Source organism: Salmo salar, chromosome ssa06 (assembly GCF_905237065.1).
Source record: "Salmo salar chromosome ssa06, Ssal_v3.1, whole genome shotgun sequence".
Lineage (NCBI taxonomy): Eukaryota > Metazoa > Chordata > Actinopteri > Salmoniformes > Salmonidae > Salmo > Salmo salar.
The window spans coordinates 39,870,620-39,892,227 of record NC_059447.1 but is presented as its reverse complement, the minus strand read 5'-3'; the positions used below and the strand labels follow the sequence as shown (position 1 = coordinate 39,892,227).

General features: G+C 42.8%; 2 protein-coding genes across 2 annotated transcripts; one reads left to right on the top strand and one right to left on the bottom strand.

The window, feature by feature from the left end:
• Positions 1-1,731: 1,731 nt before the first annotated feature.
• Positions 1,732-13,082, bottom strand: LOC106607323 (ADP-ribosylation factor 2). Its single transcript, XM_014204175.2, has 5 exons — positions 12,912-13,082; positions 8,339-8,496; positions 7,612-7,722; positions 7,353-7,477; positions 1,732-2,463 (listed from the first exon to the last, which is right to left on the bottom strand). Exons 2-5 carry the CDS (start codon positions 8,484-8,486, stop codon positions 2,302-2,304), a joined length of 546 nt encoding a protein of 181 aa, XP_014059650.1. The 5' UTR covers positions 8,487-8,496; positions 12,912-13,082; the 3' UTR covers positions 1,732-2,301.
• Positions 13,083-15,197: 2,115 nt separating this feature from the next.
• Positions 15,198-21,608, top strand: LOC106607324 (protein Wnt-9b). Its single transcript, XM_014204176.2, has 4 exons — positions 15,198-15,393; positions 16,449-16,702; positions 17,545-17,810; positions 19,457-21,608. The coding sequence occupies exons 1-4, from the start codon at positions 15,308-15,310 to the stop codon at positions 19,916-19,918; spliced, it is 1,068 nt and encodes a 355-aa protein (XP_014059651.1). The 5' UTR covers positions 15,198-15,307; the 3' UTR covers positions 19,919-21,608.

The window sequence follows — 21,608 nt, the reverse complement described above, 5'->3', positions numbered from 1 at the left end:
TACTAAGGGTTTCTCAACTAAATTCGCAGTAGCCTTTGGAATACATGGGATGTACAGAAAACCATTGTCAGTTATCGTATGCATTTTGAAGCTGTGTGTTGATGTGGAGAACAGCCGCGGCTTAATTTGCACATGGTAACTGTCTGCTGGTGTAGTTGCTATGGCGATGCTGATGGGAGAGAGTTATCAATGAGAGCACTGCTGATGTGAGCAGAAAGCTCAAGCTTCCCCCCCCCCCCGCTGCTTGTGGTAAAGAGGTTGATGAGGCAACCTTCCATGGTCTAGTTACAGAACTATTGTATTATAGTGCAAGCTGGTCATGTTTCACATGTAGCGAAGGGGAAGATGTGACTCTACCTGTGCAGCAGAACCGGGATAACTAACCCCGACGACACAAAGATCAAACAACCTAGAAAGCCCCGCATAGGGTGTGTGTTCACAATTCAGAGTTTGGATTGTAGGCTGAAGTAAAGCGTAACGCATTGAATGCCATGAGAGCTTGATAAGAACACAGCACTATGAGGAATTGGAGAAGAGTGCCGTGTTAGTGCAGCTGAAAGTCAGTGGCGGCTGATGGAAGGAGCTAAAGGAAGGGCTTAATGTAATGTCTGGAATGGAATCAATGGAACGGTATCAAACATATCGAAACCACATTTGACTCAGTTCCAATTATGCCATTCGAGTCATTACAATGAGCCCATCCTCCTACAGCTCCTCCCACCAGCCTCCTCTGCTGGAAGTGCCCTGCAGGAAAGCCCAACTCTGCAGCAAACATCCTAAAAGCTAACCCAAACACAACCAGCCCTTCATAAGTCAAACCCAAAGGATCCTAAAGCATTTTGATTGAAAGACTGCACACCTGGCTCCTCAGCTCATGCTAGACCAAGGGAACCAGGTCATCTGTACAAAAAAGAACAATGTAAATAAAATATAATAAAAAGGAAAAAAGTAGACAACAGAAAATGTAATGAGGAGAAAGCCAGAGTGGGAGCAACTCTCAAAAGGCCTCGCTGTTCCAGTGGACAGGAATGGTGCTGAAAACACCCAACTAATCCCATGTACACTCACCCAATACACTAGCAGAGCTATGGCTAGCTACACTCAACTACACTGACCCTCTGCCTAGCATAGCTAATATAGTGTAGTACTACACAAACACACACACAATTTATTGCGTTTTCCATACCTGGCGGTAAGGATCTTTCACTCAATCAAAGCATTATCAATGATCTCACAAGGCCCTGTGAAAGGAACATCACTTAGTGGCATTAGCCACCAATAAAGATGCAGTGTGATAAAGAGGACATCACTTCAGATCCTAGAGGGCAGCAGGGTCAGCAGCTGGTCACCATGGTTACCTTTTGGAACAACAACTTAGCTACATGGAGCCAGCAGACAAGTATTGCTCCACTCTAATAAACCAAAAACAATAGTAACAACTCATTTCAGTCAGTAATGCATACTAAACAGCTGACCCTAAAGTCCTGCAGGTCTTATCAAGCACCATCATCATTCAGGCTAAGGTGGATACGCTCAACAACAAAAACGAGTGGACGAGGGGCGTGGCGACATCACTAATTTGTTGTGCTTCAATTGACGTTTGAGGGTTAGGACAGCGACTGAATGCTAGCTAATAATTTATTAGCTAGTGTGCCCAAGACAGCCAGAACAATGCAGCTGGGCATACTAGAACACAACAGCATGATTTTCCAAAGAATGCAAAGAAGGATCTAGGATGGAAAAGCTATTTTTATTTGTCTTTTTTCCAACCTGATACAGGTTACATTGAGATTTATTTCATGGTGTGGGGTCTCAAACCAACAGTTTTTCAAGTGTGTGACAGATCGCAACACTAGTGGATGAAAAATCAAAGTAGTTTTTTTAATCTATAAACTTTATTCATTTTTCAGATTACACATAAGACTTAGCATCCCGGGTCTTTCTTTGCCTTGTGAAAACCAGGGTGTCTTAAGAGCCACTGAGGGTGGGGCAGGAGGGGAGGGCGCTAGAGTTAGCCATGCTGTCATTTCCACGGGTGAGAGTGACTGTTGAAGGCACAGCAGGGCTGCTCCCACTCCCGGCTCACACACATGCACCCACACATACATACATACATACATACATTAAGATCCACACAAACACTTGCACTCTCACACACGCGCGTATGTGGGGTATCACTGGTCAAAGCCCCATTGGTTGGGATGGAGTGAGAGAGACGGGAGGAGAGAGGGGCTGGGACCAGCGCTGTCGCCCATAACACACTGCGCAGACGAAGACGCAGACAGACGGCGGAATGGTGGATCATTTTGCGTTCTTTAGCTGGTTGGAGAGCCAGTCGAGGCCCTCGTAGAGCCCATCCCCGCTGGTAGCGCAGGTTGCCTGGATGTACCAGTTACGCTGGCGCAGGGAGTGCAGGCCCAGCTTGTCTGTGATCTCCGCTGCGTTCATAGCGTTGGGGAGGTCCTGAAGAGTGGAGAGAAAAGGGTTAACCCAGGAAAACATGCGTCTGCAACAGACCTTCACAAGCCATCTTAGTATTAGAGGTCAACCGATTAAAATCGGCATAACCGATTAAAATCGGCATGGCCGATTAATTAGGGACGATTTCAAGATTTCATAAATCGGTACTCGGCCTTTTTGGACGCCGATTACATTGCAATCCATGAGGAAACTGCGTGGCAGGCTGACCACCTGTTACTCGAGTGCAGCGTCAAAAGGACCTTGTGGCTGCAAGGAGCCAAGGTAAGTTGCTAGCTAGCATGAACTGTTCTTATAAAAACAATCAATCTTCACATAATCACTAGTTTAACTCGTTTGTCCTGTGTTGCATATAATCAATGCGGTGCTTGTTAATTTATCATCGAATCACAGCCTACTTCAACTTTACCAAACGGGTGATGATTTAACAAAAGCGCATTCACGGAAAAAAGCACTATCGTTGCACAAATGTACCTAACCATAAACATCAATGCCTTTCAGAAAATCAATACACAGAAGTATATTTTTTTAAACCTGCATATTTACAGTGGGGCAAAAAAGTATTTAGTCAGCCACCAATTGTGCAAGTTCTCCCACTTAAAAAGATGAGAGGCCTGTAATTGTCATCATAGGTACACGTCAACTATGAGACAAAATGAGAAGAAAAAAAAATCCAGAAAATCACATTGCAGGATTTTTTAATGAATTTATTTGCAAATTATGGTGGAAAATAAGTATTTGGTCACCTACAAACAAGCAAGATTTCTGGCTCTCACAGACCTGTAACTTCTTCATTAAGAGGCTCCTCTGTCCTCCATTCGTTACCTGTATTAATGGCACCTGTTTGAACTTGTTATCAGTATAAAAGACACCTGTCCACAACCTCAAACAGTCACACTCCAAACTCCACTATGGCCAAGACCAAAGAGCTGTCAAAGGACACCAGAAACAAAATTGTAGACCTGCACCAGGCTGGGAAGACTGAATCTGCAATAGGTAAGCAGCTTGGTTTGAAGAAATCAACTGTGGGAGCAATTATTAGGAAATGGAAGACATACAAGACCACTGATAATCTCCCTCGATCTGGGGCTCCACGCAAGATCTCACCCCGTGGGGTTAAAATGATCACAAGAACGGTGAGCAAAAATCCCAGAACCACACGGGGGGACCTAGTGAATGACCTGCAGCAAGCTGGGACCAAAGTAACAAAGCCTACCATCAGTAACACACTACACCGCCAGGGACTCAAATCCTGCAGTGCCAGACGTGTCCCCCTGCTTAACCTGTTTAGGATAGGGGGCAGTATTTTCACGGCCGGATAAAAAATGTACCCGATTTAATCTGGTTATTACTCCTGCCCAAAAACTAGAATATGCATATAATTATTTGATTTGTTTCGAAAACACCCTAAAGTTTCTAAAAAACTGTTTGAATGGTGTCTGAGTATAACAGAACTCATATGCCAGGCCAAAACCTGAAGATTCTATATGGGAAGTGCCCTGTCTGACCATTTCTTGTCCTTCTATAGCCTCTTTATCGAAAATAGAGGATCTCTGCTGTAACGTGACATTTTCTAAGGCTCCCATAGGCTCTCAGAAGGCGCCAGAACGTGGAATGAGATCTCTGCAGTCCCTGGGCGAAAAACAGTAGGGGTTTTGGAAAGTGGTTGTTCTGAGAACAATGACACGGGTGCGCGCGTGCATGTGAGGACTCCATTTTCTATTTTCAGTGTTTGAACGAAAACAAGGTCTCCCGGTTGGAATATTATCGCTATTTTACGAGAAAAATCGCATAAAAATTGATTTTAAACAGCGTTTGACATGCTTCGAAGTACGGTAATGGAATATTGCATTTTTTTGTCACGATACGCGCCGGCGCGTCACCCTTCGGATAGTGTCTTGAACGCAAGAACAAAACGCAGCTATTTGGATATAACTATGGATTATTTGGAACCAAAACAACATTGGGTGTTGAAGTAGAAGTCCTGGGAGTGCATTCTGACGAAGAACAGCAAAGGTAATCCAATTTTTCTTATAGTAAATCTGAGTTTGGTGAGTGCCAAACTTGGTGGGTGTCAAAATAGCTAGCCATGATGGCCGGGCTATCGACTCCGAATATTGCAAAATGTGCTTTCACCGAAAAGCTATTTTAAAAATCGGACACCGCGATTGCATAAAGGAGTTCTGTATCTATAATTCTTAAAATAACTGTTGTTTTTTGTTAACGTTTATCGTGAGTAATTTAGTAAATTCACCGGAAGTTTTCGGTGGGTATGCTAGTTCTGAACATCACATGCTAATGTAAAAAGCTGTTTTTTGATATAAATATTAACTTGATTGAACAAAACATGCTTGTATTGTATAACATAATGTCCTAGGAGTGTCATCTGATGAAGATCAAAGGTTAGTGCTGCATTTAGCTGTGGTTCTGGTTTTTGTGACATATGCTAGCTTGAAAAATGGGTGTGTGATTATTTCTGGCTGGGTACTCTGACATAATCTAATGTTTTGCTTTCGTTGTAAAGCCTTTTTGAAATCGGACATTGTGGTTAGGTAAAGGAGAGTCGTGTCTTTAAAATGGTGTAAAATAGTCATATGTTTGAAAAATTGAAGTTTGGGGATTTTTGAGGTGTTTGTAATTTGCGCCACACTCTATCATTGGATATTGGCGAGGCGTTCCGCTAGCGGCACATCTAGATGTAAGAGGTTAAGCCAGTACATGTCCAGGCCCGTCTGAAGTTTGCTAGAGAGCATTTGGATGATCCAGAAGAGGATTGGGAGAATGTCATATGGTCAGATGAAACCAAAATAGAACTTTTTGGTAAAAACTCAACTCGTCGTGTTTGGAGGACAAAGAATACTGAGTTGCATCCAAAGAACACCATACCTACTGTGAAGCATGGGGGTGGAAACATCATGCTTTGGGGCTGTTTTTCTGCAAAGGGACCAGGACGACTGATCCGTGTAAAGGAAAGTATGAATGGGGCCATGTATCGTGAGATTTTGAGTGAAAACCTCCTTCCATCAGCAAGGGCATTGAAGATGAAACGTGGCTGGGTCTTTCAGCATGACAATGATCCCAAACACACCGCCCGGGCAATGAAGGAGTGGCTTCGTAAGAAGCATTTCAAGGTCCTGGAGCGGCCTAGCCAGTCTCCAGATCTCAACCCAATAGAAAATCTTTGGAGGGAGTTGAAAGTCCGTGTTGCCCAGCGACAGCCCCAAAACATCACTGCTCTAGAGGAGATCTGCATGGAGGAATGGGCCAAAATACCAGCAACAGTGTGTGAAAACCTTGTGAAGACTTACAGAAAACGTTTGACCTGTGTCATTGCCAACAAAGGGTATATAACAAAGTATTGAGATAAACTTTTGTTATTGACCAAATACTTATTTTCCACCATAATTTGCAAATAAATTCATTAAAAATCCTACAATGTGATTTTCTGGATTTTTTTCCCTCATTTTGTCTGTCATAGTTGAAGTGTACCTATGATGAAAATTACAGGCCTCATCTTTTTAAGTGCGAGAACTTGCACAATTGGTGGCTGACTAAATACTTATTTGCCCCACTGTAGTTAAAATAAATTCATGTTAGCAGGAAATATTAACTAGGAAAGTTGTCTCACTTCTCTTGCGTTCAGTGCAATCAGAGTCGGGGTTTACGCAACAGTTTGAGCCACCTGGCTCGTTGCGAACTAATTTGCCAGAATTTTACATAAATATGACATAACATTGAAGGTTGTGCAATGTAACAGCAATATTTAGACTTAAGGTTGCCACCCGTTCGATAAAATGCAGAACGGTTCCATATTTCACTGAAAGAATAAAAAAGTTTTGTTTTCGAAATGATAGTTTCTGGATTTGACAATATTAATGACCAAAGGCTCATATTTGTGTTTTATTATATTAGAATTAAGACTGATTTCATAGAGTAGTCTGACTGAGCGGTGGTAGGCAGCAGGCTCGTAAGCATTAATTCAAACAGTACTTTACTGCGTTTGCCAGCAGCTCTTAGCAATGCTTGTTGCACAGCGCTGTTTATGACTAAGCCTATCAACTCCCGAGATTAGTATTGCCAGCCTAAAGTGCTTATAAGAACATCCAATAGTCAAAGGTATATGAAATACAAATGGTAGAGAGAAATAGTCGATGCGTCATAATACCTATAATAACTACAATCTAAAACCTAAGTGAGAATATTGAAGAACTGGGAATATTGAACCGCCAGCTTTCATATGTTCTGAGCAAGGAACTTAAACGTTAGCTTTTTACATGGCACATATTGCACATTTCCAACACTGTTTTTGCATTATTTAAACCAAATTGAACATGTTTATTTATTTGAGACTAAATAATAATATTTAATATTTTATTTATGTATTAAGTTAAAATAAGTGTTCATTGTTCATTCAGTATTGTTGTAATTGTCATTATTACAAATATATACATTAAAAAAAAAAAATCGTCCGATTAATCTGTATCGGCATTGAAAAATCACAATTGGTCGACCTCTACTTAGTATAGAGGAAGTCCATTGTATGACCTTGAGTTTAACTACTAGTATTTGCAAACCATATGAATAATAATACTGTACTACCAATTACAGATGCAGTTTACTGGTGAAGCCTGGGGCTGCGTTAACACAGGCAGCCCAATTGTGATCTTTTGCCAAATTAGTGGCAAAATATCTGCTCTGATTGGTCAAAAGACCAAATTAGTGGGAGAAAAAAAAGCACCTGTTAGCTCACGCTGAGAACATGATTTAAGTGGCTCACTCTTTGTGTCAAGCTAAATTTACATGTCCAGTGTAGCAGGTAAAAAAACTACTGTTTTCCTGACACACTAGTGTCTCTCCCCAGTTAGTCAGTTCACCTGTTTGTTAGCGAACACAAGCAGCACAGCGTCCCTTAGCTCGTCCTCAGCCAGCATCCTTGTCAGCTCCTCCCGCGCTTCATTCACTCTCTCCCTATCGTTACTGTCCACCACAAAGATCAGACCTGAGAGAAGCAGGGGGAGAGAAAGGATGGAGGGTGAGGAAAACAAAAACATTTACCCGGGACAGTCTCGACTCAAAAAGCCAGAAAGAGTGAAGATGGTGCTGAGAGGGGTTCTGGTGACAGTGTCCACTCACCTTGGGTGTTCTGGAAGTAGTGCCGCCACAGAGGCCTGATCTTGTCCTGACCGCCCACATCCCACACAGTGAAGCTGATGTTCTTGTATTCTACCGTCTCAACGTTAAAACCTGAGAGAGATCAGTTACGTCAGAAACCTAAGACACTAACATTCCAAGAGGCTATGAGATGACATATCAGCAATCGCAAACAGGCAAGCTAAGTCACTCCCTTAACACAAATGCCTACATGAAATATCTTTGCCCGAATGTAGCTGCAAATTAAAATGTATATTTGAATAAAATATGCAAAGTGAATGAACATCTACTGGAATATGTAATGTCATCAGCCTTGTGTTACATTCATATAATGCAACATTTATTTCAGGGCGGGGGCTGTAAAGCGCCATTCATTCCTATATTTAAAAGTCAGTTAGTCCCTATGACAACAGCCACATTGCAGGACGTTGCCTGCCTGTGGGAGCTCTGCAGCTGATGTAGGCAGGTACTCTGGGCATGTGGCCAGTGATCAGAGTTCAGATGAGATGGGGACAGAGGGAGTACATGGCTGTAGGTATGACATTCATTTCCACTCCCCTACAACTAAACAAACAGGAGCCTAGACCTCATGAAACTCACATGGAGCAAGGTGTTGGAGGAGTATTGGGGAGCATTTCAGGAGGGGTTTGTACCTAAGTGAGGAGTGTGTGATGAGAAGCGGTAAAAGGGATAAGGCTAAGCTACTCACCGATGGTAGGGATGGTGGTGACGATCTCTCCCAGTTTGAGCTTGTACAGGATGGTGGTCTTGCCGGCAGCATCCAGCCCCACCATCAGAATCCGCATCTCTTTTTTACCAAAGAGATTCTTAAACAGGCCTGCAAACATGTTCCCCATCTTGGCTAATCTGGAGGAAGGGAGACAGAAACCAAAACGGTTAAGCTAGTAGTCGTACAACATTCATTGTGCCTAACACCGGGCTAAACCGGCCGTGTGTATGTGTGTCCACGTATTCGGTAACACAAAAGCTCGCTGACGTATGTGAGCAGTGTGGATGAAATGATTCATTAACATTAAAATATTCTGCACCGCTCCCGCATACGTGGGTGGTGTAGGATCGGTGTAAAACAAGACATTTTTTATGAATCCATTTATAAATGTATAAACGGGTTCCCATCCTTGGTAATTTCATTAAGACTTTTGACCTGTGAGGGTAATAATGTCAGGCTAAGCTTCCTTATCTCTGATAAAGGGCAACCACAGAGAGTAAATTCATGAGGGGGAGAAAAAGTGCTGAGAAAAGCATTCAGTCGCTGTCTGTTTATTTTGAGTCTTAACAATGGGCCCTCACAGTGGCGCCTCTGGGTCTCACACCACACACGAGCAGGACTTGGCTGAAGGGGCTGCAGGTCAGTGTTGTTTTGAGTGGCAGGCAACTGTTTACTCATAGCCAGGAGCAGAGAAGTGGATCACATGACTGGCAGAGCACTGACCAGAGACACGATCCAGGGGTAGAGGCTGGTTATAACATAGCGCCACCTGAACACCTATTGCCCAACACCCACCAGGCAAGAACACAAACAGGCTCTGTAACAGCAGCCCCAACGATTAAAATGTAATAGCCTAGTCAGTCCCAAATAGAAGCCTACATACATGTCTAACAACACCATAACTAATTCACGTTTTTTTTTTTACCATAACTTTCAATTCATGTTGTTTTTTTTTAACATAACTTTCTCACTGTTGAAATGCGTTTCTAAATGTACACCAATTTGGTGCCTTTTGAGAAGTGTAACTTTCACAACTTCAACTTCATGAAAAAATACAAATAAAAATCCTCTGAAGAGATACATTTTGTTTTTATAAAGACTATATATAGTAAGCAGAGCCTACTAAGTGCAAAATAAAGTAACAGGGTTGAGTTCTTCTTAAATCAACCATCAAATTTGGGGTGGCGGGTAGCCTAGTGGTTAGAGCGTTGGACTAGTAACCGAAAGGTTGCAAGATCGAATCCCTGAGCTGACAAGGTAAAAATCTGTCGTTCTGCTCCTGAACAAGGCAGTTAACCCACTGTTCCTAGGCCGTCATTGAAAATTTGAATTTGTTCTTAACTGACTTGCCTAGTTAAATAAAGGTGTAAAAAAACAACAACACTTATGACAGGGAAACTGTCACAGAAACGTGTGTGTGCAACCAGGAGGGGCAATTAAATGCAAGCGTCACACAAAAAATACATTGTTACAACATTTCTAGAGAATGGGTAACAGGGTTGCTCAGTTTTGCTCAGGGTTGCTCAGTTTTGCACCACAAAATTTCCAAAAAGAGTAGAATCAGCTCATCTGCTTTTACTCTAAGATATTACTATTAAATGTTCAATGTTTTAAAAGACAGTGCCACCATATTAAAATTCGAGTTAATTTAACAGGGTTGAGGGACATACTTAAATGAATCACATAAATAATCATCTTCAGAAATAACTATCTAGCAACAAAATAACTAGGGCTTTACAATGATGCTGAACCTTGGAGAAGTGTTGGGATTAAGTGGGTTAAAATCGTCATAGAAGTGAGAGTTGACAGAGGGACTTCAAAATGCTGCATTTTGGCACTTCAGAAGATTTATTGAATTCTCCATGTTGTCTATTATATTAAAGGGCACATAATTTAATATAACAGGCTTTTAAAATACAATATTGGTGCACAATATCTAATTAAATTATCGAAGGGTCGCAAAAGGCACTCATGGAATGACCCACAAATGTATCAATTGTTGACTTTCATTTTCAATCAATATTCATTGCAATAACAATCCTTCCTATTATTCAGTATGTTGCCAACCACATCGCAGAATCATGTGATTTAAGACACGGCCTATGATGAAACAGGCTCACTACATCAGAAAAATAGTGCATCCTAAACACCATGACAAAAACAGATTTATATTTGAGACAAGTTAGCGGTCTTAATACAAACTGGACAAGAGTAGGGGACGATGGGAGCGCATTATAAAAGACCCATACAGGTGTTGTAGGTGAAACGAAGAGCATGCAGGCTGAGCTCAAGGAAAAGCACACAATGAGGCCAGTGATGTGGCGAATATAGGTCAGCGCTCAGAGGAACCAGAGTACTAGAGACTGGATATGGGAGAGGTAACAACACACCTGTAAGCAGAGACATACTGCTGAATTAACCAGGAGAGAGACAGGGAAACAATGATCCTGTCACACCAAATAGGCTATTGAACACTCAGGTCTTTCTCCAAAGGACACGAATGACTTCTAAAATAATGGAACATTTTGCTACACAACTCTGATCTTGTGCAAAAACACTCCCACTAACACATGACTACAAATGACTTCATAAGATAACACCAACACAGTATTATTACACTCCTTCAAGACAATTGTGTGGCAAATGGTATAGAAATTAACATAATTCATAAAGGCGTTCTTCGGTAGAAAAATGCTGAAGCCATTTAAATATGACACACGCCCTGGCACTTCTGAAATAAACTATACAACTGTAGGCAAACAAAAGCTAGGAGGGGTGTGATTTGAGGTCTAACATGAACACAGGGAGTTGTCAGTTTCACAAAGTGCCTTCCTGGATTCAGAATGTGACAACGAATCTAGCTCTAGCAAACAGACATTCCACAGAGGGAAGTTTCAGAACTAGAAAAGCTCAGAAATTGCAGATTTCTAACAATGACATCACAACAATGCCAGCTCATTTGAATCAGGATTGGTCACCCTGTTCCTCAACTAAAGCAAAGAGGAAGTGCTCAGAATGCATCGTCTTCGGAGGGAACAGGAATGATAGGGGAGGGCTTTGGGAGGCCTGCAGCAAGTCATCAGAGTAGTTAAGTGAACTTATCACAGTATGCGGGGCGGTAGGGTAGCCTAGTGGTTAGAGCGTTGTACTAGTAACCGAAAGGTTGCAAGATCGAATCCCCGAGCTGACATGGTAGAAATCTGTCGTTCTGCCCCTGAACAAGGCAGTTAACCCACTGTTCCTAGGTTGTCATTGAAAATAAGATTTTTTTCTTAACTGACTTACCTAGTTAAATAAAGGTAAAATATAAATAAATAAAGGCTGCTTGAGGTGGTCTTTTTGGGGTGCATCGATGTGTTAATCTATCAAAACACACATCGTCCCTATGGCCGTCACTAGAATGCCAATGTGGCAGAAGGGACTTTTTGCTCTTGTCCTGAACAATCTTTGAAAAACATTTTCTGCAACACATTAATATTGAGGGAACACTAGGGGCATCAAGGAGGCTCATTTTCTTGTTGGACAGGCAAATAGTGGACATTTTTCTTTTAAGTCTAGCGATGTTTTTCCATAAGGGAAAGTTGAAACGTCAGGCATACTGGGGTTATCCTGCTACACTGGTTGTTTGATCAGCCCCTCATCAGGACCTGAACAAAGTAGGAACATCTGCCAGAGATTCCTGGAGAACTCAATGTTTGAAAATGGAAATGTATGGAAGTCAGAGACATGGGTGTCACAGTAATAAATAACACTAAGATGCGTGTAGCGTTGTATGCATCACACACACTATTTTGCTTCAGTTGTCTGTCCATTAAAATGACTTATGTTAGACATAAGGGTTTAGCTAGTTAGCTACTTTGATTTGTAACACTAGTTAGTGACTAACCATGTGACCCGTTCAGTTTGAAGACACTGACAACAGTTTCCAAAACCAAATCTAACCATACAGTACCCACAGTTACACTAGCTAAAGCTTCCCGGCACCGTTTAGGTACCCAGGTAGAAGGCCGTAGAGACCACCACGTCCAAGTTACCTTACCGTTTAACCCCCAGGCTGGTTAACTACATTCATTTAGAGACGTGTTTAACGTTGGTTAGCTAGTTAATAAGCGGCAGACGACTCAAATCTCAATCCATGTAAATTAACGTTACGCAGTCAGAAAATAGGCGTAGCTAGCTAGCTAACGTTAATTTTGCTTACATCGTTAGCTAGCACAAGCAAACGAAGCGGCTCGACATGACTCAAAATAGGAGGAAGCTGAATGTCCAATCACAATGACCAGCGAATACTTACTGACACAATTTCAGTAAAGTTTGCGGAATAATGCTCTCACGACTTTTACAGGTCGTGAAAATATGAAGCCGGCGAGCTAGCTAACGTTAACTAGCTATTGACGGCAGATTATCCTCGTTTGGTTTGAGTCTACGCATTCGTTGTCAAAGCTTGCGGTCAAGCCGAAAGCAAATAAGCAATCGTTTGCATTCCAGATTCATGAAAAAAATAAATACAATAAATTACATATTATATTGCTACTTGGTATACACGTTTTACCTTTTAGTGGCGGTTTCTCGATCTTTCTTTTACGCTCCTATTCACCGCTAACAACAAAATGGCGTCTTTCACAAGTGTCAAGAAAGCCGCGTCATGAACGTTGTACATCGTAAGATCTTCACCAATCATGTTATCCATGCAAGTCACAAAACCATACCTTGCTGTGCTGCGGACCAATCGATGCAACAACATTTAATGTTGAGGGCGGAGATTTACAAAAGGCCCTCCTCCAGTTTGCCCTACAAACTGAAAGACCAGTCAAGCTTCCCGTAGGATCAAGCATCCCCGCCTCTTCCCCGCCCCATGTTTCCGGCTTCAATGGAGACTGGAGAAATGTGTCACTGGCCCAACCCATCATCATTGGGGAGGATAGCAAACAAAACAAACCGGTTGCATTTGTTCAATCCAGAAGAATAAAAAAAACGTCCGGGAAATACAGGACCATGGGTGTGTATAGCCTTACATTATATATGGCAAGCAAGTGCTGCCTTATATGCCTTATGGCTAGGCCACTTGCCTATAATATCATAGAGATTATCATCTCAATCAATAAGCAATAGCCTACAATTTACATTTCTGATCAAAGAATTCCAGCTTGTTTCTGTCATTCATCTTTTAAACAGCCGGAAAGAGTCAGAGCCAACACCATAGAAATAGGAATTAGAATACAAATTAAGTAATTTAATGGGATCTCTATGGCCAACACTAACATGCAAGGTCTACAATGACAGATAGGTCTATAGGGCCAATAGGTAGGTAACCTGGAGTTGGGGGGGCCTTGGAGGTGGGCAGAGGGGAGAAGTGGGTTGCAAGGTTCAAGGTGCATCAGGGTTCAAGCGTTCATCAAGGTTGTTGGGGTCATCGTTTAAAGGCTCACAATGTGTGTTGTTCATATTAAATCCACTAGATGGGGCCGTCTCCATGCTGCAGTCATAATGTCCCAATAAATCAAAGCCAATAGTTTCCGTTTCGTGTTTCCTTTCCATAAATCAACCACTGAAATTCTAGGCATAGGCCTATGCGAGTGCAATATCATCAGGTGGAAGTTTGTCCACGTTTCATGTGTTTGTGCTCATGGTTATCTAATTCAGGTGGTTGTCCGGTTCCCTCAGTTATGCAGGTGCCACACTGAGCAGACAACTCGATATTTGATTACCCATTCATCCACATGGTAATTGTAAACCAGAGTTGTTGTTGATGCTGTTGGACATGAAGTGAATAACAGGGATTTTATATGAAAATGGCCTATGGACTGAGACATCATGGGTGGTATGCAGATATATCTACAGGTGTCATGAAGCACAGAATATTCTTTAATTAGGGGATATAAGCCTTGAGATGCATTGCATTAAAATAAAAGCTTATTGTTGATGTTTGTCTGTATGTGATGTTGTACAGTAATTACTTATTCACCGTGACTAGGCAGTGGGCAGAGGGCATGCCACTTGTTATTAGTTTGTGTGTTGTCAGGGCTGTCTGTCCCACAATGTGTTGCTTCTCTTTGCAGGTGTTTGGTCAAGCGCCCACGTGAGCATAAATAAATATATAAAAAAATAAAGATGTAATCCAGTTGAGTATAAAAACGTATTTATAGCGTTTTTTTCCTGCTGCTATGAAACAGTAAGTAAGAATCAAAGAAAAAACACTGTTAGGTAGAGAAAATTAGATTAGAGCCTTGGTGGTTTGTAAACATTATGACCAAAATTAAAATAGAGTTATCAAGAACGAGACAGACCATCAGCGAGTCTTTGCTGGCAATGTAAAATAGACAGCAAGTGATGGTGGAGATTCAACTGTATAAAAGTATGTATTGCTTAATATATGCCTATGGAATCCTATGCCTATAATCCAAGATCCATTTTTGCTATAACAATTGTGTCTGCATGTTCGTATTTGTAGGCTATGTCTACCTTCTCAGGAAGCCACATAACTTCTTAAAGGTGCACACTCGGTTATAGTCATTCTATAGCCAGCCACATCCTATAGCATATAGTTATTCTGGTATATGCCCATACACCTGCCACTGGTGTATCCACCATAAACATGGCAGAGTAGATCTGTCAGTGGGTAGAATGAAAATGCACCAGCAAGTCTGAATATGAGGCACGATAATGACAAAACCCAGACGAATGCTCATCACAGCCAGGTAGATTTCCTACCTGTCATTTCCATCTAAGTGGGGGGCGTTTCAATGGTTGGGGCGGGACGACAAGGGAGTCAGTCCAATGGGCGTGTGGCACGATGATGCGCACCCCAGAGGCCTTGCCTCCCTTGGGACCGCGCCTGCCGCAGTGGACCGAAGTTTGTGTGGGCCACTTAGGAGGTGAGCCTGCCAGACGGCACAGACTTTCCCAGTGCAGAATCAGCGAGATGAAGAGCAGCGTCGACCCGTCATCATGTGCTCTAGGCTCCCAAGGACCGCCTGCCTACTGCGACTCATTGAGCTCTGCATCCTCCTTTCGCACACTGCAGCATATTTTGGGTCAGCCACAACTCTTGTACTGTTATGTCTCTGCATTTATTGTCTTTTCCTTGCTTCTAACATATACAGCAGATCGATATCGTTAGGGAATAATGCATGTGATGCGACGTACATAGCCTGCCTATATGATGGAAGCCCAGCGTTCCATGACTATCGTGCGCAATTACGCACGAGACCTTAATAATGTAGGACTGTAAATGTTGACTTGTTTGGATGTTCAAGTCCACAGAGATGATTTATGATTGCATTTTTCTGCTATCTAAAAGTAAACAAAGTAGACTAGTTTACAAGGCTGTGTGGCAATTTTTCAAATAGGCCTACATCCTTATGATACCACTACATATTATAATATTATTGATGATTATTAATTTGCCAAATAAGTATCAGAGCAGAATATTTGAATATTTAAGATAGCCTTTGTATAATCTATGACTTGCTGTGAGTGTGAATGGTTTCTCACGGTCTCCTGACCTCTCGAGTTTGGCACCACCTCAATTCTCTCACTTTTTGGCAATAGTCGAAATGTGTATGAGGGAGCTCATTTGCATGCATAAACAGATTTGTTTTAATATTTTATTTTAAAATTAGAATCCTACACTCAGTTTCCTTTTTTAGCATTATTGTGTGGTTTTATTGGGCACATGTGGGTAGGACAGACGAAGTCAAATGTAGTCCGATATGTGCGTAATTTTACTTTGGAAGCAAATTCAGTCATTTTGATATGACTTACTACGTTTATACTTAATTGCGCGTATACCTATGTGTAGTGTGTTGTTAAAAGCTTGTAGAGTCAGCAAAAACTATACATATTTTCTCGATTTATAGGCTATGGCTCTATAAACAAATGTAATTGTTATGGACACATGTTATATAAATTACTCTGGAACAACATGTTTTCTTTATTCCCAGGACCACCAGAACGTTGGTTATTATTTATAGGTCTACATATTTATATTCTCTTGCTAAGATTATTGATATGACTTTTTCCTTTTGAATTTGGTAAAGTCCGTGATAACTATACTGCACTGAATGTATACATTTGTCTCCTTTGAAAGGCTGACAGGCCGAGAGCCCTTGGTCTTTTTGCCTGCCCCGTTCTCCAATGAACCCCCAACGGGAAAAGCTCACCTGAAACAATGCGAGCAGATGACCCTGACCCGTAGGCAGAAACGAATGTGTCGCCGCGAGCCGGGTTTGGCCGAGACGCTGCGTGAATCAGTGCGTCTCAGCCTCTTGGAGTGCCGCTATCAATTCCGGAACGAGCGCTGGAACTGTAGCTTGGACGGCCGCGGGAGTCTTCTGAAAAGAGGTGCAATAATATGTCATCAATTCATAGAGTTCTATGTATTTACACACATAGAGATACGAGGGAAAGATTTCCATCTGGAGGGACGCATCATGGGAAACATGTAAACATGTAGGTCTAATAACCTAGACTGATGTTGTATTGTGAATATCGTAAGGGTCAAATTACTACTTGATGATGCAAATGATTTCTCAAGTGCAATGATGCAATTGATTGTAAATGTAAGTATATTGAATTGATAAATTGACTGTGGTGGGGTAGGTGAGTGATCTCAAAATAAAGAGCCAGGCTAAACTCTAGTCTATAGCCTACAAAAAAAAGTCCGCGGCTAACGCTCCACCACTTATAAAATAATTTCAGAGCATGGTTATGCTATCAGCACGAAGAGCCATGAACAGGTCAGCATGGAGTTAATTAAGGGCTAAAGAGCCAAAAAGCCCGGTGCGGCGGGGCCGACGAGGGCCCAGTGGTTATTTATATCTCCCAAAACCGCCCAGTTACCAGAGGAAAAGGGCGGCGTGATTACTCACTTTTATCTGAGAAAAAAATCCTTCCTAGTCAAAATAAGAATTAATTGGATTAAAATACATCATAGCGATGTCTCTGGGCTAAGCAAATAACAGTGCGAAATCATGACACAACTCTTGAAATGGAACACTGTAGTAGAAATATGGGAGTAGAATGTAACCAAAATATGTATCGCATGAGCTTGGATGATAGTCTAGTTTTTGCATGTCTGGGCCTAGCCAATTTACGAGGACTAAACAACATTTAAAACAAATATATATATATAAAAAATGTATTGTAGACTATTATTAATTGTTGATGTCATTTGTCGTTTCCAGGCTTCAAGGAGACGGCCTTTCTCCTTGCGGTGTCTTCAGCGGCATTGTCCCACGCACTAGCAAAGGCTTGCAGCTCAGGCCGAATGGAGAGGTGCACATGCGATGACTCCCCAGGAATACAGCATCGCGAGGCATGGCAGTGGGGGGTCTGCGGTGACAACTTGAAATACAGCACCAAATTTCTCAAGAAGTTCTTGGGCCAGAAGAGGGTCAGCAAAGACCTGAGGGCGCAGATCGACTCCCACAACATTAACGTTGGAATTCGGGTGAGTGAGTGAGTGAGTGTTGACGTGTGGATAAGCTCAAGCAAAACAACAAGAAGCCCATTAATCATTTGTGAGTGACACTATTGTGGCTTAAATTAAAATGTTTCAACATAGAAAGGTATAAGCCTATGCCAGTAGCGAGTAGTTTCCTCCCATGCTCAGGAGAGCATCATAAAACATATCAGCCAATAGCAGCTCAATTTTAGACCCACCAGCAGAAGACAAACCCAACACTGCTTTTCATACAATGCACTCTTACAACAGAGGCAGCAGGGACTGTGTGACTTTACCAGGTCTAGCCCTGACTCCTTGCCCATATAGCTCATCCAGTGCCAGTAGCCCACTCCCCCTGCATAGTGTCTCCCTTCTTGTAGCCCTGGTGGATAGATAGCTACTGGGCCTGGGCTGGTCGAGGCTGAAGGAGGCAGCAAGTAACAGGGATAGGAGAGCAGACAGACTGCTGTCAGATCCCTGGAGCCAGGTGTTCCAAGGCAGGCATGATAAAGCTTGCTGTGCGGGCCCACAGAAAATTAAAGGTCTCCCGCCAGAGAGAACAATTATAACTGTTGCCTCCTTTAATATACGAGCAAGCATTTTTTTTCCACATAATGTATGGCGCTGAACTGTGCTCTTCTCCATAAATCCACATAATGTTCATACGGTAACCACTATGTGTGTATTTGTGTGTGTAGCTTAGAAACAGCCAGCCCCAAGGCTCTTCCCCTTTACCTTTCACCTGAGGCAGCAGGCCCTTCAGAGACGGAGAGAGGGAGAGATACAAACAACAGGATGAACTGAAGTAGTCTATCTTATCTTTATTGAGTGTGGCGTTTTCCTCACCTTCCACCTATCCGGCTCAGTAGAGACCCGGAGGTGGTTGTTTTTTTTCACAACACCCCCCTCTAACCCCCATCCCTCAGTAATGTTCTGAGATGCCCCTGAGGGGTTCATACCTGCGTAGGGCGGAACTCGGCAGAACTCTTCAACCCTGAAGTAGCCCCTGGGTCTCCCCCCTCCCCCCTCCCCGTAAGGATGACCCCCATGCCGCATGACCTGTCTCTGGCCCCCACCCAGTTAGAGTCTCTCTGGCTGAGTGCCTCAGCGCTGGTACCCCCACCCCACCACCACCATGCTCAGTGAACTTTTGAACGAAGGCATCCTTTAGCCGCTAACCCAAACTCTCTAACTGTTTCAGCTTTTTAAACTCTTATGATCGTTTTCCGTGCACACACACACACACACACACAGAACAGGGTGGAAAGATTCTGCTGTCTGTCTGTGATGCCTGTCTCTAATGCCTCAGGCTTCATAGGAGAGAAACAGGAGAGAAGCAGTGAGAAAGAGCTAGTTTCAACACATTGAAAAAAGGAATCCGCAGGCGCTGTCTAGATGCGAGACGTCAGGTGTATGAAATACTGCATGCCGAACAGTCTCCATAATCCATCAACTCAATCATCTCAAGGATGACTAGCCCCACACCATCTGACCCCCGCCCCACCAACCCACCCTGCAGGAAACTGGTTCCCTCTGTCTAGATAGGCACCGAAGATAAGAGCCCAGTTAATGAATCAGACTGAATAAACTGACATCTCACTCTCTTCCCGTCCTTCCTCCTCACCCTCCTTTCCCCCCTCCTTCCCTTTCAGGCAGTGAAGAGTGGCCTGAAGACTACCTGTAAGTGTCACGGCGTCTCCGGCTCCTGTGCCGTGCGGACCTGCTGGAAGCAGCTGTCCCCGTTCCACGACACCGGGCGGCTGCTCAAGTTCCGCTACGACACGGCCGTGCGTGTGCTGAGCGTCACCAACACGGCCACCGGGGAGACGGAGCTGGCGGGGCCGCGTCGCCACGGCCAGAGCCACCGCTCCACTGACCTGGTGTTCCTGGAGGACTCCCCCAGCTTCTGCAGGCCGTCACGCTACTCTCCCGGCACGGCCGGACGCTCCTGTGCCAAGGACACCAGCTGCCAGAGCCTTTGCTGCGGGCGCGGCTACAACACGGCCATGCACCTCACCACCCTCTCCTGCCACTGCCAGGTGCGCTGGTGCTGCCATGTAGAGTGCCAAACCTGTGTCAGGGAGGAGGAAGTGTACACCTGCAAAAATACCTGAAAAGGGGGAGAGATGGAGACAAAGAGACAAAAAGATGGGGAGAGGAAAACGAGAACATTCAAAATGGCAGGACTAGAACCACTCAGACATTACTCTTGATAAATTAAAGGGTTTGACTTTTAAACATACCCTTACAGATGCCTGTTCTGAACTGAGAACTGTTTTGGGAAGCATGGAAATGGAACAAGGTCATAATGTTGTTGGTAGTTTGCCACTTGATGGAATCGAACATGCGCGGTCTCCTCAGATGAGGCAGTATCAAGACCACTTTCTGCTTTGCTCTTACTGAATGCACTGACATCACAGACCTTATGTGAGAGGGAGAGAGGGTTGCCTTGCTGGACAGTTATGTGCAGGGAATGGGCTCTTCACATGGTACTGGAATGGACAGTAGGTCACCATCATTATTTGGCAACATCATCTCTGTGGGAGCCCTGACAGTTCCATTGGTCCTGTCCTCTTGTCGGTCTGTTTCTTAGTCAGTTTGTCTAACTGCTACTATGCTGTAGTGCTTAAATCAAGATTTAGAGCATTTCCAAAGTGGAGTCTAGAGCCTCTTGACGTCTGTCTCCCTGTCTGCCAGTCTCATTTGCTGTTTGCTTGTCTCTTTATTTGCTGTGAGAGCAGTCTAAGGGTTCATTCATTCATAATAGAAAAATGAAGCACTTATGTTGGCTATGTTATGTATAGTACTATACTCCTTTGCTTTAAGGTGAGAAATGTATCTGGGTCAATACTGATATCCACCACACACCTTAAAAAGTCCCATTGAATCACTGGATGTCTGAATATGGAATATTAGTACAGGTTGCCTATAATCACAGTGAGTTAGTATGTCATTTTTGACTAAATGCAGTCATAGGGTTATTGTGTGGTAAAGTAGACCTGTTGTCTCTTGTGAGAATGTCTATGATAATACTACATGTTTTACATTGTTAACACAGTAAAGGAAAAATGCAAAGGAAATTGCACTCAAACTAAGGGAAACTCCAAACACTGTCCATAAAAACGGCCATGCAAAGTTCTTCTTTTGCTGACACTGTAAAGAACTTTGCTCTATTTTGTATTTATAAGTGGGCATGTCTGCACGCACTCTGTGCTTTCAAGTGTGTTCCCCTGACCAAATCAAACCGTTTTCTCTACAGTCTAATTCAGGCACATCTTTGTTCTCTAATGTCTTTGAAATGGCCCAATCATGCTGCTTGTTTTCTCAATTACCAATCAGAGAAAATAGCAGTATTTTACTCCGCCATTCCTCCAGCTCTCAATGCCAGACCTCTGTGTCTGTCCATGGGTTAGGGTTGAAGGTGCATATCTGCCCCTAGGGCTTTTAGGCACCTATTTATGTTTCCAACAGTTCCCTGTGCCAGTGTTTATTTTCTTGTTTATGCAGAGATATAGAGTTATGTACATGGATATAACTCATATCAGGCTCAAAGCATATTAGACAGTGGAATCGTATATATCTCTACCTCATCTGGTCTTTGGGCAATTATCATAATGATTTATTTGCCTTGCAAATACTTCCTTGTGTCTGTCACGAAACTAAAGTCAAACTTTTAGATCAATGTACAGTTCCTTTAAACTGGGTCATAGCTGTATACTGTAACAATATGATTTACATTGTGACATACTGTATATTCTTATTTAAAAGCAATTCAAATAAATCAACATATACATTTGTAAAAAA

Excerpts from the sequence above, each read along its gene's own strand:
- LOC106607324 (XM_014204176.2), top strand. The coding sequence starts at position 15,308 with ATGTGCTCTAGGCTCCCAAGGACCGCCTGCCTACTGCGACTCATTGAG. Across the intron at positions 15,394-16,448 it reads CACACTGCAGCATATTTTGG|GCTGACAGGCCGAGAGCCCT; the intron begins GTCAGCCACAAC and ends CTCCTTTGAAAG. Across the intron at positions 16,703-17,544 it reads CGGGAGTCTTCTGAAAAGAG|GCTTCAAGGAGACGGCCTTT; the intron begins GTGCAATAATAT and ends TGTCGTTTCCAG.
- LOC106607323 (XM_014204175.2), bottom strand. The coding sequence starts at position 8,486 with ATGGGGAACATGTTTGCAGGCCTGTTTAAGAATCTCTTTGGTAAAAAA. Across the intron at positions 7,723-8,338 it reads CACCACCATCCCTACCATCG|GTTTTAACGTTGAGACGGTA; the intron begins GTGAGTAGCTTA and ends GATCTCTCTCAG. Across the intron at positions 2,464-7,352 it reads TTGTGTTCGCTAACAAACAG|GACCTCCCCAACGCTATGAA; the intron begins GTGAACTGACTA and ends TCCACTCTTCAG.